Source organism: Saccostrea echinata, unplaced genomic scaffold (genome assembly GCF_033153115.1).
Source record: "Saccostrea echinata isolate AGI-Se365-2 ecotype Australia unplaced genomic scaffold, CSIRO_AGI_Sech_v1 ptg000027l, whole genome shotgun sequence".
In the NCBI taxonomy this organism is placed as follows: domain Eukaryota; kingdom Metazoa; phylum Mollusca; class Bivalvia; order Ostreida; family Ostreidae; genus Saccostrea; species Saccostrea echinata.
In genome coordinates this window covers 1002723-1022732 of record NW_026889776.1, presented here as the reverse complement: position 1 = coordinate 1022732, position 20010 = coordinate 1002723, and the positions used below count along the sequence as shown (strand labels likewise).

General features: G+C 33.2%; 1 protein-coding gene and 1 pseudogene across 1 annotated transcript in view; both read right to left on the bottom strand.

The window, feature by feature from the left end:
* The window catches only part of LOC133193090 (B-cell receptor CD22-like), a 239232-nt gene extending 221975 nt beyond the window's left edge, over nt 1–17257 (bottom strand). The window contains exon 1 of the mRNA XM_061329064.1: nt 16958–17257. Coding sequence (XP_061185048.1) covers nt 16958–17153 — 196 coding nt within the window. The 5' untranslated portion in view covers nt 17154–17257. The remainder of the gene's footprint in view (nt 1–16957) is intronic.
* LOC133193080 (uncharacterized) lies at nt 10871–12759 on the bottom strand (annotated as a pseudogene).
* Nucleotides 17258–20010: the final 2753 nt, after the last annotated feature.

Here is a 20010-nt window from a genome sequence, read left to right as displayed (position 1 = left end):
TGTAATTTATGCCATGATTATATCAGATCCTTCGCCCGTGAAAATTACAAAGGAATGCAACATTTTGTATGTACACTTCCATGTTTTTTAATATATTTTTCTTCAGTAATAATTATTCATAATCATACTGTTATGAATTTTAACACGAGGACAAATATAATTCTTTTCATTAATTCCAATTATAAGAACATGTACTTTTGTCTGTTTTTTTTAAAATCATTCATGTATATTTTCATCATTAGAAATAACAAGTTATCAAATAAATGACTTTGACATCATTATCTCTTTTGTTAATAGGCTTTGCTTTATAGGATGGAGCTTCCTGTTCATTTTTTTCCTACCGACGAGTCATTTTGTGGGACTTACATGTAACTATGCGCGTGATCTAAAATCAATGCATCCGCTACTTTGTGGAATTTAGTTTTAGACAGATGCGTGATATGATGAACCTGGATATGATTACTGTGACCCCTTTTTTTTCTTAGGAAGATAAATATTGTTAAACAGTGATTTTTGAGATTCGGTGATTGGATCCTGGATTTATGTTTGTTTTTAAAATACAGTTTAAAATAAATTCACTCAGAATCTTAATACTGAATTACTTAAATACAACTTATAAATATATTTCGTAACTTGAATAAAAACTTTTTGTAGAATGTGAAATGTATTTGTTTATAAAGCAAAACTCATTATGAATTCAAAGTGATTTTTACCAAATATCAACATGTGAACAACCAAAAAATTTCAACCAAAATTTAGCCTAATTTCAACCAATGTTCAACCTTTTTTCAATGTTGATATTTGAAGTTGAAACAACGTTGAAGTTTCAACGTTGCCCAACTTTCATTTGCAACCAAACTTCAACTATAAATCAACCAAAGTTCAACCCATTTTCAACGTCCATTCAACGTTGAAAATTGACGTTGAAAAAACGTTGATGTCTCAAACTTACCTCAACTTTCATATGCAACCAAAATTCAACGTTGATTCAACGTTGAAGTGCAACGTTGATTCAACGTTGAATCAATGTTAAAATGCCTGCTGAGGACCTTGTATTGTGGAGAGGACTTATATATAGGCAGTGCCTGCTGTCCAATCCTATTATGATTATACATAATAAAATATTGTTTAAATTAATCTGCGTGAAATGCACATCCTTAGTTCGTGTATTTATGTGTTTTGTTGATATTTATTTACACATGAAATCCAAAATATAATATACAATTTAATTATAGTTGAGACGTAATTGATGCCATGATTGTCTCCTTTGCCCGTGAACATTACAAAGGAACGCAGCATTTTAAGGTTTAAAGGTCATAGGAGAAAATTACCTGAACATATTGAGTTACATATGGAAATAAGTTCATATGAGCTGGTAAAATAAGACTGAAATTGTTTTTTTGGATTTTTTACGCAAGATAGCTACAGCACAGTTGATCAAAATTACTCAGTCGTGAAAATTCACTTTGACTAAATTGCTTATCTCCCTTAGCATATGACGTCAGTAAGGCCCAATCGCTGTTCAAAGCTATGCAATGTTTACAAACTATCATGTCATTTTGCAGCTTTATTTTAAAGAATATCATAATCATGGCTAAAACCTAGTATAAATATACGATCATCAAACAAGCAAGTATTTCTTTTTAAAAATTCCATTGCATATTTGCAAGATGTTTGCATGTTTTATCAATCAAAATGTGATCATTTTCATCGTTTGACACTTTCTATTGAGAGAAAAATAAAGCAATCGGAAGAGAGAAAGAAGGGTGAGTGAGAATGAATTCATTTTTCATAACCAGGGCAGTTGTTTTTATGAAATCATTTATTTACAATCTAGTTTTACTTTCACATAAAGTCCAACACTGTCAGTATGACACTTTTCTTGACAAACGATACATGTACGCACCTGCTGCGTTAAGTATCACATGACTTAAAAAAAAAACAAGAAAAAAATTTCTTGTGTTACTGTTTTATATAATTAAATCAATTCTTATCATTTGACACTGTCTTTACTGTCTTAATATTCACTTACTCATGTATAACATCACCACCAATACCCGATCTCTGCCCCCCCCCCTCCCCATGATCCCTCTTGTTATTTCTTATTTCTTTCTTTTTGTAATTGAAAGTTCTTGAAATAATCGTGTCGTTTTTAAACACACTGCAGATGGGTTAAAAACAACTCTGGCAAGAACTATACGTAAACTTGTATATATGGGAGTTAGTTCAAACGACGTTTAAAAAAAAGCAGCTCTAACATATGGAAATATTTCTATGAAGAATAAGGATTCTACCAAATGTATTAATGAATTAATACATGAATTAGAAATCGAGATTTTTTTTAATTTAGTAAAATTTAATACATAAAATACGAAAAAGGTAGGTATCTTTCCAGTCAATTTGTTAAAATATTTATCAAAGATCAGTACTTATCATCGTATACAAACCTGTTTTTTTTTTCCAGTTTGTATTATATTTATGTTTTTTTTTCTGTAAAGGATATAATTTCAAAAGTTTTATCATCTGTTAAAAAGAACATTAATATTAAAATTGTAGTCTCGCAAATAATGGATGGATTTGCAAACTGATCACGGACTGTACTGTTTACTACTACATACCGATTATTTCAAAATTCGATATTGTGGAGTCAAACCGTGTCTGCACAAGTATCTGCATCGTAACAATCTCATTTGCTCTGGGCTCAACATTTCTTCTTTATATATATATTTTTTTATAGAAGAATACGATCATGTCATAAATTCAGGGATTCTATTGCTATATCGTTTTCACAGCAATATGTGTGTTTCGGATCGGGGGAAACGAAACCTCAAAGACGCTGACATTTTCAGTGGATCACGCTTATCATGGACTTCAATACCACCGGCCCCGTGTTTATTTTGGGGATCACATTAGGGATATTCCCCATATCAGTGTCATATTCTTTCTTTAACAGAATATTATAGGCTTAATCAAAATTTTTATTCATATCAGAAAAGGTCACTTTTGATAAATTATTCTATGTTGCATTATGTGATTTTTCTTGGAATAAAAAACGACTTATTAACTTTTTTTTTAATGACGATGGAATCCTTTTGGAATGTCGTATATGTGTATTAAACAGGGAAATATTTTTTTGTTTCTAAGGGTTTGATGCAGAGTAAGTAATCGAAGTTGTAGCTTAATTTAAGCGTAATTTTATATAGGATATCCATCAGGATCATCCTCCGATAAAAAGCCCCCGTTTTGAGTTGCCGTGCCTTATTAACGACTCCTTCAAACTGAATTGACTGAACTACGAAATCAGATAACTCACCTGAAAACTTAGACACATTTATATCAACAAAAATAGCTTAAATTAACGAGATAAAAATATGGTAGAAATACATTAGTCTAATGCTCTGTTTACATCAGTGGGCTCTTGTGACGTCATAAAACCACAAAATCAAGGACGATAAGCGGGTAAGAAAAGTAACAAGTGGAAAAGTTTTCACCTTTATTTTTCAGTAGAACAAAGGCCAAAAAATATTACTACTCGTAATTTAACATTCTTTCATATATAGCTTTAGGTTTAAAAAGTGAAATCCTAATGTTAAGAATCGTTTCCTATGACCTTTAAGGTTTGTTTGTTTGTTTTATTTGAACCAGAGACATTACATCTCATACATGTGTAGGTATACAAAATGTGTACATAAATATTTATACATAAGCTTTGCACAGGATAAGTGTAGTATATGCTATACAATATACATTACATGTGGCAATTACATAAACAATAGCATTTAATGTATTATCACTTCTTATTGTACACTATTTAAAACGTCATTTCTTAATTGATAAGAAAAATACAGAAATTTACCTACGTTACATAGTTCTTTAGTATTTGTGGAACTCAGTAACTGTACTAATTTAAATACTGATGGTTTTTTTAAATAATAACTCTTGATACATTTAATTCTTAGTTCTTCATATCGAGGACATTTTAATACAAAGTGAAATTCGTCCTCTATCTCATACATTTTGTATGCACACTTCCATGTTTGTTTGTTTTTTTAACACTAATAACAATAATTAGTTATCAAATATTTGTAAATGACTTTCACATAATTATCTCTTTTGTTGATAGGCTTTGAATTAGAGGTTGGAGCTTCCTGTTTATTTCTTTCCGACCGACGAGTCATTTGTGGGACTTAAATGCAACTTTGCGCGTGATTTAAAATCAAGGGATCCGCCACTTCGCGGCACTTAGTTTAAGTCAGATGCGTGATATGATGAACCTGGATATGATTACTGTGACCCTCTTTTCAATAGGAAGATAAATTTTGTTAAACAGTGATTTTTGAGATTCGAATTCGGTGATTGGACCCTGGATTTATGTTTATTTTTTAAAATACAGTTTAAAATAAATTCACTCAGAATCTTAATACTGAATTGTGACACGATGGCGGTGTTTTTCTTTGAAGTTTACTGTTCTGTATCAGCAATACAGTACAGGACTATGGTGGGCGGAGCTATCTTCTGTACTGAATCAATCCTATAACTGTGTTACCAACCGTTCTGTAACTTAAATACAGAACGATCTAAAAATAAATCAAGTCAATTTTATACATTCAATATTTTACTTGCATGACGAGCTCAAATAATTTTCAAAATAAAAAATCAGTTAATCATTTTTTTCCTGCTTGGAATTAAATAAAATCACAATTACACTTTTACTAGTATAATGACGTTACGCACTGTGTTGGTGACGCTTTGAATTGATTTTCCTTCTAATGAGAATATCGGCATGCATTACTCTATAATTGTGTAAATAAATAATACCTCTTGAGTACTTTGCTTCAAAATAAATTAGAAAATCTTTTGAAACTCGGAAATATGTCATTATTTTTTATTTTATCTACATTAAGATATTAATACTTTTGATATTTATGCATAGACACACATGTAGACTGGTAACGTTTGAGGCATATACTCAAAATTGTAATACATATATGAGCGATTTATAAAATTGTAATATTGATAGTTTTTATATCAGTCGGCGGGAAAAAGCATCGTCTTTATGACATCATAAGTAATTTGACGTAAAAATCGTTAGATCTGAGTGAATACGCCCTTTAACGCATGAAGATAGAAGGTGGACTTCGGAAAAAAAGAGGGGATAAATTCAAAGTTTGATCAGGTAAGGGTGTTTATGGAGATGTGTTGTATATTTTTAAAGTACTGGAAATTTGATTTACACAAATATCTATCAAAAACAGATGCTTACAAGAGTTCTTGAAAAATTTTAGGTTCATTTTTAAATCCTTTTCAAACGTTTTAGCATTTATTTGAAACTCATATCATATAAAACCCCTATGTCACGTTATGTTTTTTTAAACATTGTGATTCCATATAACCCTTACTGTTTGATTTTTTTAGTCCGTCGTATAAATTTCAGAAAAAATATGCAATTTAATTCTGAAAGGAGTGTATCAAGGATCTGCTTAAACATTATTTTATGAATTTCAATGCATAAAAATAGCTCATGTGGAATTTCGCATGTTTTTACTTGTCCGTCACAGGAAATCTTTCACGGTTTCATGGCGTCTCATAATATAAACTAGCCCTATTTAGTCCAAGTTTATAAGACTTATTTATATTTCAATTCCTATTATTTTACTCATGGTCTATAATCTCCTACTATGCTTTTTATTAATTGGTTCCAAAACGTTTTTTGTCTCAAAATATGATACGAAATTCTAACTGAATCTCTGTCTACTCAAATGTCCTCGACAGTGTTTCTAATGTTTTTTCTGTGATTTTAAATGCTATGGTACCGAACTCGTACTCTTTGAAAACAATTATTTCAAACACTTGATAAGTTTTCAAAAAAACTCTTTGTTCTCTAAAAATTATACCCATATTAGACTTTCCTGTTCCTTTGTTTTGCAACAGAAATGATATTCAATGAATTAATGAAGAAGTTTAATTGTTCTACTTATTTGTCTATCTACAGGATTTTGACGTGATCTGCACTTATGACGTCTCGCGACAAAAAAGCGCAGATGTTCACGGTTTAGATTCACCTTAATTAAGACACATCAACACATTCATTGTTAAACCCAGAAAATTGTAAATGGAGGGGATGCACAAAATGAAAGGGGGAGGGGGGGGGGGGGTAGAGGGAATTCACAACCTGATTGCTTAGACAGTTTTTACAGTCTACATCCCATTTACATTTCCTTTTCCTCTTTGGGAGACATGGGAAAGTTTTCAGACTTACAATTCATCAGTACATACTAATTTTTATGAAGGCTTTTGTTCATTTCTCAAGTGTAGTTTTGTCTGCAAAAAGATGGAGGTGGTGGTGGTGGGTGGGTGGGGGGTTCTGACCACTCCTCTGGATCCGCCCTTGGAATGACGCACATGTTACGTATACAGTATGATTATAAACAGATAACGATATGGGACAAACTTTAAATTTTAAAAAATCGGAACAATACGTGGTATGCATATTTTTTTTTATATTGCCAATTACCGTCGGCAAATTGAATTCAAATACCGAAAATTTCTGCTATCTAAATCAAATATGAATTTGATTACATTAGATATAAATGTATGTTTTTGCTGAATTGTGGCAAATGAACAGTATATAAGGGGTTATTGTATACAGTTGTCATAGACAATATGAAGGGAGCGAATCAAAGAAATACATGTATAGCTTTCATTAAAAGGTAATCAATTTAAAACAACAATATATTATGCATACCAGCGCAATTTTTCATGTCGACAAAACTAAGGCCTATATACTAATTCTTCAGTGTGTTTTAAGAAAAAGAAATGGTGTTATCAATGTTGAATTGCTAGCAACGCTCCCGTCCCGTTCGATTCAGTACGATATACAGAGATGCAGAATCGGCTTTAAAAAGTTTAGGGAGGGGGTAAAAAGTATCAAATTAAGACAATTTTTAGGACAGAAAAATTCGACGAGAACAAAAAATGTTTTGGAAATAAAGTATATTATTATCATTCAAAAACATGCATTAGTAAAGGGAAGAAAATAGTTTCTCTCTTTCTTTTATTCAGTCTTTTACATTAAAATATTTCGGGGTGAAGTCTCCTCAGAGACCCCATTTTAATCCGCGACAGGTGTGCCTACGGCTCTTTGGATTGGATAGCATAGATATTATACATTAAAATTAAGGATTACATTTTTTTTTTTTTAAAGAATTAAAAAAAAAAAGAATAAAAAAACCCTTATTTTTTTCTAAACATATTTGGTAAATTTAATCTTCTTGGCTCTAAACAAAATTGATCTAAAAGTATTCCTTATTTTTCCCCTTGTTGGGGGGTGGGGTAATCTTAAATGATATTGTTTCACATGTACCTAAAAGAGGACCCCCAGCCATTATGTTGTCTATGAAACATTCAATAATAAATTCAAATTTCATTCCTTATTGGATGACATATGTATAGATATATTGTATGATAACTATTTTTATCGTTCCTTAATATATTAGTTTACATATAAATTATAAAATTTGTATCATATATTGGTACAGGTATGTCAAATTGCTCAACGATCAAAGAAAAGAGAGAGGAAATACGCAGAGAACAAAAGAGAAAATGGAAACAAAAACAAAAATTATTGAGACCAGCAAAGGAGTTGTCTCAATCTATACCTACTGTAAAGAAGAGGCAGCAGAGAGAGAGGCTTGCTCGGAAAAAAGAGGAAGAACGTGAAAAAAGACAACAAGCTACAGAAAGAAAGCGGAAAAGTAGGGCAGTCCTTAAGAGTAAACAGATTCAAGAGAAATTAAAGAAGGAAGAAAAACGCAAGAAAAACACAGAGAAACAAAGACGATGGCGAGAAAAGAAAAAAATACTCAAGCAACACAATCTTCCGCTCACACAAGAGGAACAACAAATATTTCAAAATAAAATGAGCAAATACCTTGCAATAAGAAAGTTAAAGGAAGCTCTTCCTAGGACACCTCTAAAACGTATTGCAACTGTAAAGGCGTACTTGTCCTCAAAGAAATCAAGAATTTAAGAGGAGTGATAAGTCGCGGGAAGTCGTCGACATTCTAGCTGCATCTGTATCAGGACCATTAGTTCAAAAATCTAGGGCCAAAGTTGACCTTGCGAGAAAACTCGGAATGCCAGTTAGAAGGATCTCAAAGGGTGTTCGAATCCGACAACGAGTTTTGCATTCAGAACAATCATCCTTTGAGTTTACAAAAAGGAAAACAAGGTCAGATAAACTAACTGAAGAAGTTCAAAAACAGTATATGATTTTTGGTGTCTACCTGAAAATTCGCGGCACACTGGAAATAAAACTGATGTCAAGCGTGTCCGAATAGGTCCAAAAACTTACTGTAGCCATGCTATTCAAATTCTAGAAAAAACACAGAGTGAACTGTTCATGTCTTTTAACCAACATTATCCTGAAATTCAGATTTCACAGAGAACATTTGAAAAATGTAAGCCATATTTTGTCCGATCTGCAAGGAAAAAGGATAGAACAACATGCTGCTGCAGGTATCATCTAGAGAGCAAGTTTTTGTTCAACGCTTTCAAGGCACATAGAAATCAGTTGGCAAACGATGGGTTGCTGGACGAAAACACATTTAAGGTTTACAAAACAATTTCGGAATTATGTAATTCATACAGCAACTACGAAAAAAAAAAAATCACATTTGGTCACTTTCATCCAAACGAAACGGATTTAAAAAAAAAATTCCAATACAGTGCTTGACACTTTCGCATGGCCTTGTTTTCTTTCAATGTAAAACCGGACACACAAAATCACGCTTGATCGATCAATTTGATCCAAAAGAACAATTTTGAAATACTGATGCCGTATTTGTTAGATCCCGCAGATCTCGACTGCTTTCACTGCACAATTTCTTAGCGTCGCCTTCAGAATGATTTTTATTACATGTACAAGGAGATGGGATTCTTTTACTGCCAGTAGACTTACTGGAAGACGGCTCGTGGGATTCCTGTTTTGTAGAGGCCACGGGTGGATCCAAAATCTTAGAAATGCTTTTCACTTCCACGTTACTTTTCATATATTTCCTTACTCCTTGTTCCGACTTGTGACCAGTAACATTCATGATTTCTGCCTCGGGTACACCTCCTATATAAGATTGAGTTGCGCAGGTTTTCTTCCCGCTATGATTTCTATAATTCCCTTCCTCCTCCTTTTTTCGAAATTAATTTCATAAAAGTTTTCAGTTTATTAATTCCCACAACCTGTGTGCCGTAACGCACGGGCTTCTCCGAGGTTCCGGGAAGTGGACGACAATAAAATGGCCCCGCACCGTCTTAAGCATCAAGATATATCCGAAAATACTCTGCTAAGCATCGAACACCTGTAAATTATATAACAGTAATTAGATTTAATATAAATGACCCCCTCGCTTTTCTACATACTTCTGTCTTAATGTATCCACATAAATATTTACTTTTACCGGGCTCACAGTAATGCCCCCTCCCCCTTTTCCTCTAACTACTACATTTATACTTTAAATAAAGTATCTTAATGTATCCACATAAATATATATATTTACTTACCAGGTTTACAATAATGCTTCAGATTCTTTGTCTGCAAATTCATTTGACCCAAACCGCCCTTGTAAGTTTTTGATGCTCTTCCAACAAATTGAATGAACTGTCCATGGGTATCGTTTCCAGGGGAAAACTGTTAACATTGCAATTTGTGGTGCTCAGCGCACGCCCTCAAACCAAACAATTTACATTAAAAAAAACACCGTGTGTTGCAATTGTTCACTGTTTTCTTTCCCAAAAACATTCTCTTGCCACAATTTCTCCTCATCTTCCGGCCATATAGGATCAGCTTGGCGGATCTCGCACCCAAGTCCTCTATCAATGAGCGATTTCATTTTGGCGTCCAAAACTTTTCGCAACCCGACAAAAGATTGAATCCAAGTGTACTAATTGGTATGGGAATTCACTTTTTTCCGATTTACCAGGGATTAAGGAAAAAATGAAATATACATGACACCACTTAAAATAATAGCACAAATAAAAGTGGGAGGAGCTGATTTTGATTGATCGTGTCACAAAGCTTCGCACTCGTCCACCCCAAAATTTGTATCAACGATACAGAACCTGTCTCGTTCTCTAAATAATACTTACAACTTACATATTTCGCAACTTGAATAAAAACTTTTATTATAATGTGAAATGTATTTGTTATTAAAGCAGAACTCAATATAAATTCAACGTGATTTCAACTAAATATCAACATTTGTATAACCAAAAAAATTTCAACCAAATGTCACCTAATTTCAACCAATGTTCTACTTTATTTCAATGTTGATATTTAACGTTGAAACAACGTTGAAGTTTCAACGTTGCCTCAAAATTCATTTGTAACCAAAATTCAACTATGAATCAACCAAAGTTCAACCCATTTTCAACGTCTATTCAACGTTGAATCAACGTTGAAATGCCTGCTGGCTTACTATTCAGATAGTGAAATTTAAGGTAAAACCCACAAGAAATATTAATCAGAAAACTAATTTGTCTCTGGCTGAGCTATACATTCACTTGTTCCAGAGAAAAGGATAAGAAAAAATTCAGAAGTTTAGGACTGACAGATGAAACAGATGAAAAAAAAAAGATAGTAATCGTTCACCGGAAAGACTCAAGTGAATTTAAAATCTGCAGATGGACATAACACAAACATTGAATAGGTATCCACAATATGTGATAAGCCACAAGAAAACCAGGTTTATTGAGTTTTTTCATGAAATTGAGATTTTTGCATTTTCAGGTAGCTATAGTATGAATAAGTAAAAATACAAAATGTTTGAGTCAATCTCCTTTTAATTCACAAGTTATGATGATGCAAAAATGATATGTTTCATTTACAAAATCTCAAAATTCTACTTCTTCCTACTTCTTCAGCCTCATCAACCAGATAAAATCTTTGCACACCTAAAATAAAATTGAAATCATTGTTTTATTTGCAGCTTGTATGTTGTTTCTCATTTTTTTCACAAACATTAATCTTTTGTCTTCCTGGATTCATTCAGTGATGCAAAATTTAAGCAACATATTAGTTGTCTAATAATTGTTTACCTGCTCCTTCTGCACAAACACCAAAGGCTTGGCACTTTCTAGGGGTCTTGAAAAATAGTGGCCCTACTTCCTGTGCATGGTGAGGATAGTGGACTTGTTGAGCAAAGTCAAAGCTGTGTGTCTGGGTTATGTCATGTGTGCATACTTGCCCTTCAAGGAAAATCAAACTAATAATGCATGTATAAACTGAGATTATTTTGTTCATATACTGTACCATGTGTTAATTTTAATTAATCAGACTGTGTGTGACAATAGATTGCATACATGAAACAATAATCTCCTATTGATTTAATCTGTATATTGTGGGAAGTAAACAACATTTGGAAATGAAAATAAAATAATTTTATTTAAGCACACTTCTTTCTACTTGGTCCAAGTTGTGTGTGTAAAACAAATCTTTAGACTGTATACACCTTTCTCTGTAGTATTCTCTCTGTTCCTTAGCTCTGTCCAGGTGACAGGTATACTCTTCAAGCATAGTCTTCTTTTCATCCTCTAACAAGTTCCCTGCATTGCTGATGTTGTGAACATATCTCTGGCATTTAGGGCACAGATCAGTAGCTGGTTTCATGATAAGAATATGTGGCATTTGCTCCAACCAGATTTCCTTAAAACTTGATAAACTCACTTGCCTTGAAAAGTTATAAAAGAAAGGTGAGATGACTATCACATTTTAAACAATGCATAAAGACTACTATGTCTTAATATTTATTATCAGTGATAGGTACTTTAAATGTCCAGTCTAAAGCCTTATTATTAAGAATTATCAGAAAATTAGAAATTAGAACTGCATTACAAAATTGAGTTATTCATGTTATTTTAACAGAATCATGTAGGACATTAACATGTACCTGTAATTCTGCTTTTCTGCTGCTTGATTATAAAGTTCCCAAACATCAGACTTTGTCTTATCAGAAGGAAGCAACAAAAGGACTTTGAGTCGAGTAGTTCGGCTGTCTGCCTGGCAGTGGGAGTCCATTCTTCAGGGTATATTCCTGACAAACATGTTTTACATCAGTTACACAGAGTGCATGTTTAGGCATTTTCCCAGTGTTTCCATGAATCCTTGGCTTGAGACTATCCTTATTAAGAGAAGAAGCTCTGTTGTTAAGCTTAAATTTCCCAATACCATGGCAGAACAGAAAGGTATCCCGACAGACCTGCTGTCCCGCAAAATAATACTTCTGTGCTACTCTTTCTCGTTCCTTTGTTTTTTGCTTTTTACTCATCGACTGGGGCCAATATGTGCATGGTTTTCTGTGTGCTGCCAATTGAACTTTTACTGTTAAATCTAATTCCTCACTTGACATTTCTTGACACTGTTGTCTGTATTCGAGCATGTGACTGAATTCAATTTTTGTACTACACGGAGAACCATACAGTTTACTGCAACCACATGTTTTTGTTTTGAATACTGCAACACAACTCGCTTCATCTATGTCAATTGTTCTGAACTCTAATTCAGTATCTGAATCTGAAAAATTACCATCAATGTTTGTGGCTCGACTTTCCTCTTCCTCATCTTCGGACGATAACAAGGGTACAAACTCCGAGTGATTTCCAAAATACAAATCGTTCAAAGATGTAATTTCATCGATTAAAAGTTCATCTTGATGAAAAATAATTTCATCAGTCACTTCACTAACTCTGCTTGACTGGCTCATAATAAATATAAACAGATTTCCTTCAACATCGACGAATCTATTGAATGTCGTCTGCGGATTGTTCCGACGATTGTTTACGTTGGCTACGTACTTTCGCTTTTACTACGACCGATAACTCTGACAAGATACATTATTACCTAACCTACTATATAAATTGTAATTAGGCATTTTGAACTGTTTCCTGATTCTTTTTAATGTTTTTGCAAATCATGAAACAGTCAAAACTGTTTACCCGGTCACAGAATGAACTGTTGCATGGCTGAACAGTTCCATTATGACGTCATAATTAATTCCCCGTACTTTACAGCTTTAATATTGAATTATGTTTAAAATTAAAGCATTTTCATTCAATTTGAAATTATCATCTGAAAAGTAATCCTGATATATAATCAATTTAATATCATTTCGAAGAAGAGGCCATGAACACCTTTTCTGAGGGTAATTTGGGAAAAATGTAGGCCACTTTCACTCAGTATAGTTCTTTGCCATAAACGTGTAATATTCAAATCTTCAAGACATCATTATGTTGTTTACATGTTTTTTTTTTTTTTTTTTAAATTTATTAGTGCATGATAATATCACATCCATTAATTTTTCTGAACACCAATCGGTGTGAGAATTTGATTAATATTCATCTTGTTTAGTTTGTTTTTAAAAACATTGATTATTATGTCGATATCATTACTTTAAGAAATTATATAGTAGGTTAGGTAATAAAACACTTATTTCATGACAACTCGGGAAACAGTCAAACTGTTGTCCCTCGATAATGGGGAAGACCTGGGAAACTGTTGCCCTCGGCCTTCGGCCTCGGGCAACAGTTTCCCAGGTCTTCCCCATTACCTTGGGACAACAGTTTGACTGTTCCCCTCTTAGTCATGAAATAAGTGTATACTGACAAATGACAAATCGGTATTAATTAAAAGTCCATGAAAAAATATTTACAGTTACTGAATGGACCTAAAAAAAATAAATATTTGTATAAAATTATATTAAATAATTTTTTTTCTAACCAACGGGGTTTTACTTAAAACGTTGCGCAACAACAAATGTGTTTTTCAGCGCTATTTCTAAAAAAAATCTACTGTGGATTGATGAAATATATGGAGATAACGAACAGTATTCAAGCTCAGAAGTTCATTAAACAAAACAAAATTGGAGCAGAGCAAACACGGACCACCAAAACATCAGAGGTAGGATCAGTTGCCACGGAGGAGTGAGCATCCCCTGCCGACCGGTCACACCCGCGTATGCTCCTTGTCATGATCGGGAAATAACGGAAAAATCCGTCGACAATTCAGTGTGTAAATAATGGCCTAACAATTAGTATGAAAAACGTCAGTGAGCAATTGACTCAATGATAAATTGTATTTGCTGACAAGGTCATTGTATCGACCATAGAACTTACGAAATGATGACTTTAAACGAGACTGTTGAAATTCTTGTTTCATCAACTTGTTTGTCAATAATTTACCTCGTTTTAGAAATTGTACATACGTAGAGCACGCTCTTGCGTATCGAATCAACTGAGAGATATAAACCCCGTATGCAGGTGATGAAGGTATATTGCTGCATAAGTAAGGGAAGTTGACGTTGAAAAGTTAAAGTGATCATGTTTATCACAAAGCTTGGTTGTTAGATTACCATTAACGTCTTTTTCAAGTGAAATATCCAAATATGAAACAGATGTGTCAGACTCTGTTGTATCTTTTATCTCAAGCTCACCGGGATATATCGTATCGTATCGTATTGACAATACGTCGTGGATATATCTAAATGTCGAGTTGAAGGCCACAGCAAGTGTTTTCTTCTTTTCACGTATAAGATTTTGGACAAATTCTGCTTCATGTGAATACAAAAAAAGGTCTGCTAATAACGGGGCGCAATGGGTACTCATGGGAATTCCAATACATTGTTGGAAAACCTGGTCTCCAAAAACCACATAGATATTGTCAATCAGAACTCAAGCATATTTATAATGTCAACTTCAGAGTACTTGTGTGTACAATCAGAACGTTCTTAACAAAATAATTTTGCAAATGACCAATGACAAGGGGTGTAAATGTACGAGTTCCATTTTTATTGAAAAGCAGCTGTCAATGATATCAAAAAGCCTGGACTTTAATTTATCGTGGGGAATGGTTGTGTATAAATTCTTGTGATTTCAAATTTTCCAAAAGTTCCTTGGAATTTTTAAGTATCCACATCTGATTTACACCACTTCCCGAATATATTGTTGCGCAGTACTCTTGAAGTTTCTCCTTGATGTTAATATTAATGATTGTGGACAAACAAAATTTTACTCGATTGCACTGTGTGAAAGACTAAAGAGCTAGGGTTGTCTAAAAAGTACGTGGTCAATAACGTTTTTTTTTTCAAAATAAATGGTTCTAGACATACTTATTGCATACCAAAATATATTATTCATATATATATATATATATATATATATATATATATATATATATATATATATATATATATATATATATATATATATATATATATATATATATATGTATGTATGTATATAATGAAAATCCATGTCAGAATACATGTAGTTTGCTTTTATTGTTTAAACTTAATATCTTGTAAAAATCGCGGTCGCAGAGTGCGTGCACGGCCGAGGGTTAAATGCCTTAAGCTTTTAGATAAAGTGTTCTGATTAAGATAATTATTTTCTTTATGAAATGAGTCAAAACTAAATAAAAATTAAATACGTCGCAAATTAAGCGGCTGTCGTCATTTTCTGACAGACAGTGGAAAATTTAAGGTAAAACCCGCAAGAAATATGTCCGAAAAAGCGATGTCGGCCATCCGAATGGAACAATATCTTATCATAAAATTATGTTTAAATATGGTTGAAACGACGTCAAAGACAAAATATCCTTCAAGCAACTTGAAATTATTGGAATATATATTTAGTTTATTGGTTTGAAATTAGTATATACGATTTTTGTTGTGTGTTCGTAATAGTGATAGTTTTATGCTATTTCAATTATTAAGATATTCAAATGTCACAATAAAATATGTGGTGATCACGAACAGCACTCGAACTCAGAAATCCATGAAACATTACAAAATAGGAGCAGAGCAAACACGGACCTCTAAGATATCAGAGGTGGGATCAGGTGCCATGGAGGAGTGAGCATTCCCTGCCGACTGGTCACACCCGCCGTGTGCTCCTTGCCACCATCGGGAAACAACGGGAAAATCCGCCTAGAACCCAGCGAGCAAACAATGGCCAAACGACTAGCATGAAAAAAGTCAGCCAGCATTCGACTCAACGACAGACCACACCTGCCGACAAGGGCACTGCATCGACCATAGAATTCACAAAATGACGACCCCAAACGAGACCGCCGACACTCCTGTCCCATCAACCTGTCAACAACCTATTGGTCAAGATTTTTACCTCCAAATTCCTGACAAAATAGATAATTAGCTAAAACTTTAGACCCACCCTTGTACTTTTTCTACACCTGCAATAAGCTACCTGAGTAGAATTCAATTTTCTTTAATTCTATTGGTCAAGAATAATTAAGATAGCATAAAACTATCACTATTACATGTACAATTTCGGAGAATTACAGGAAGTGAAAAAAACACTGTTATGTGATGAAAATAGGACATCCCTATTCTCGGACTGGGCTGTGCAGCCTGTGTATTCGAAGTGTTTATATTGATGACGCTCGTATTTTATCGTGTATGGTTTTGAATTTTAAAAATTAAATCAATTATGGTATGTACATAAATATTTTTGTACACAATTGGCAGTGTGGTATAATAAATAAAATGTAGCGTGTGTCCATAAACATGTGATAAAAATTTTCACATTATCATGGAATTAGCATTATGTCAGACTGGGCCATGCGGCTTGAATATCATAAGTATTTACACTTACAACGTTCGGAAATAGTGTGTATTCTTTAATTTTTATATACATGTATTTACTTAGTTAATTATGGTCTATATTAAAATATTATCGTACACAGTTGCCAGTGTGAACTTCATTAAGAAAATTATAGCATTTGTCCACAAACTTTATGGAAACCCTCGTATATATTCAGAAGATTCAATAATTTATACATTCATTGTGACATATACCATCGACCCACAAAATCCTCAAACACTGGTCTAGCATTGACAGAGTGTATTTGAGTTGCAAAAAATGACAACTCTCTGTAGAGACTGACTGAACTTACCATACAAATTCAAGTTCACTCTGTACTCTTTTGGTGGCATGGTGTTCACGATACATGTGTATTTTCCAACATCCTCTGCTCTGCTGAGTCCAGTAATCTGAAGGTCATATCCTCCTGTGTTGACGTTCCTTACCACAGACAAACGTTCTGGTCTAGCAACATTAGGATTCTTAATTTCATTGATGAAGTAGGCCATTAATGATGGTGGTCCATTCCAGGTTGTCTTGCCATTTGTATCCGGTGAAGAAAAAGGACATACCAGTCTTATACTTCCTCCTTCTTGTCCATATTGATTTGTTTGACTGTAAGCTAGAAATGAACTAAAATTGTTTCACTCTTTGAACTTCAATGAAAAGTTAAATAAGTACACGATCCCATAATTATGAAAATAAAATGTATATCTTCTTTCTTTTTAAAATATTTTGTAAGGTTAGTCTGTTTGCGTTCAAGATTTAATAGCGATTCTCTGTAACCACTTAAACTTCTTTGCCACGCATGGTCACCGATTTGGATGAAACTTTGCCCATTATAACAACTTGACACCAGAAACATATATCAAATAAAATTTCGTTGCTATGTGTCTTGGTTGCCATGGTAACAGCCAGAAAAGTTGAAAAAAAATGAGATTTTCAACTACTTTGAATCTTTATTACAACTTAATAAAGACCAAGAAAAACAAACAAACCATTCTCCCAAAAACATGACACCTTGTTGCCACTTATGCTATAAAGAAACTATTAAGAATTTATCTGTTAGTAAGTGGTAACCACGGGTACATTTGGAATACATTTTAGATGCTGAAAAATGCTCAATATTCACAAATGATAGATGTTACATGATCAAACTTAATCAACAATCTAAGAAAACCAATAAAAAATACTTGACCTTAAGTAATTAGGTATTGGCAATATTATTCTAAAAATAACTTTCATGGTTGCCATGGTAACACAGTGTAACCATGCAAAATCTGTTGCTATGATTGGGTTAATGCTACTATCTTGAGGAAAAACAATAAAATTCATGACTGGCACATATACATCCTTATGACCTTGCAACACCAACAACGTAAGAAAAATTGGGATTAATTGTTACTTTGCAGTTTAACCATGGAAACAATGTACCAGTTGTTCAAAGTGATATTTCTTTGCTGCTTTAGGAATTTACTTACCTTTTAATCAAGAAACGTATTATTTGACTCACCTTGAATAATACTTATCTGGTAGAACTAAAGTTGAATATCATAATTGATAAAGTTTGTTGAAAAATACAACACTGTTGCTATGGTTACCAAGAAGGGAAAATGTTCGATTTTGTTAATTTTATACCATTATTAAACCCTATGTGCCAGCTTTTTGCATCCAGTTAGAGATTGGATGGTAGTCAAAATTAAAAGTCAGGTTCATTGTTCATATATATCAATCATAAAAGTTTTGGGAATCTACATACAAGGGTACGTATTCAAGGAAACGGAATATTTTTCAGATTTTTAAGCATATTTTTTGGCTAATTTCCATAGCAACGCTCTATTTAAAGAATTGAATATGAATTTTTTGAAATGTGAAAATTAGGGTCACACCAACGCCTTTAAAAATTGATCATCAGTTATATAGAAATATGCTTTTTAAAAAAATAGGATAAGATTAAAACACTAAAAGAGTAAATTTAAGATCCCTTCTTGGTATTAAAACCATGGCAACCATTGTCAAACTACAAGAAATATCATATTTCGTCCTTGGTATATGTTACAAGGATCTCTTGTCTATTATTTGCTTTCATTTCAACCTATAATTGTTTTTATTCTTAAGTGTATGACTTTATAAAATTAAATGAACAAATTTATTACTTTTGAATACTTTGTTTCCATTATAGTAACGTATGTAATAGTTGATTTACCAAACATGTTTATCACGCATTTAAGACATCAGGCCTTCAACTTTCAGAAACAGTCATTGCCACTTGTTTGCTTTGCTGCAAACCTTAACTGTGGGACTCTGAACATGTTAAAAAATGCCACTTTTCAAACGTTAGGACATGTTGCTAGGGTAACCATGAAACGTAGCAACCAATTTTTGCCTGATTTGAGTTTACGGTGTCAAAAACTTTTATCATAGAGAGTTTGGGGAAATTCTGAGACTATGCGTGCCACAGCTCCTATGTAAAAGTTCAAGTCATTACAGAGAATGGCTCTTAATTCCTTGAATTAACGTTAACATATATAACAGTGTATTATTGTCACGACAGCCGTCGTGTTCTGTTCAGTCAGACACAACAAGATTTTTATTTCTATTTACAATTTTTTATATATAAATAAAATCAGTATTAACAATATTTACACCATATTTATACAGTTATAATTTACAATATGTATATCTTAAAAGTCTCTAGATCTCTCAATCCAGGTCATCCTGGTGTTCGCTCACAACCACGTCCAGACACGCCCCGTTTCACGACGGACTCCCACCAACTGGCTCCCAGTGGGTCTCCGGTCTGTTGAACGTCATAGCCAACACACACATGACTAGATATTATCAGGATTATCAGGAACCTTTAAATTAAATAACACATTTTTAAGTCACAGGTTACGTATACCTTAAAAAAAGACTAGTCACCATTGACTATCATTGCACAAATGGCACACCAAACAAATATAAATCTAACCAAACACTGTTATATATGTAGACAGCGTTAAGAATACACAATTTCTTAACACAAGTGGTTTTAACAACTAAACCCACGACACCGACTGTATAAGCGGCAAAACAAAATACACTGCGTGCGTACATAACTTAGTACATGCACAAAACCAGAACATTACACGCATGAGTAACTCTACTCAGCAAAACTTGTATACGTAAACAGTAACAAAAAACATTACTTAACCCGTTTTCTTACAAAGTTTACAAATCTTAATGCAATATCAAAATACTAAATAATTAATCAGAAAATTTAACTTACCCCTCATGGAGAAATGGTTACCGTTGTAAAAAAACTACCAATCTATACATCTTGGATTGTACGTCAAGCATGTAAAAAGTATGAAAACGTGGACCCGG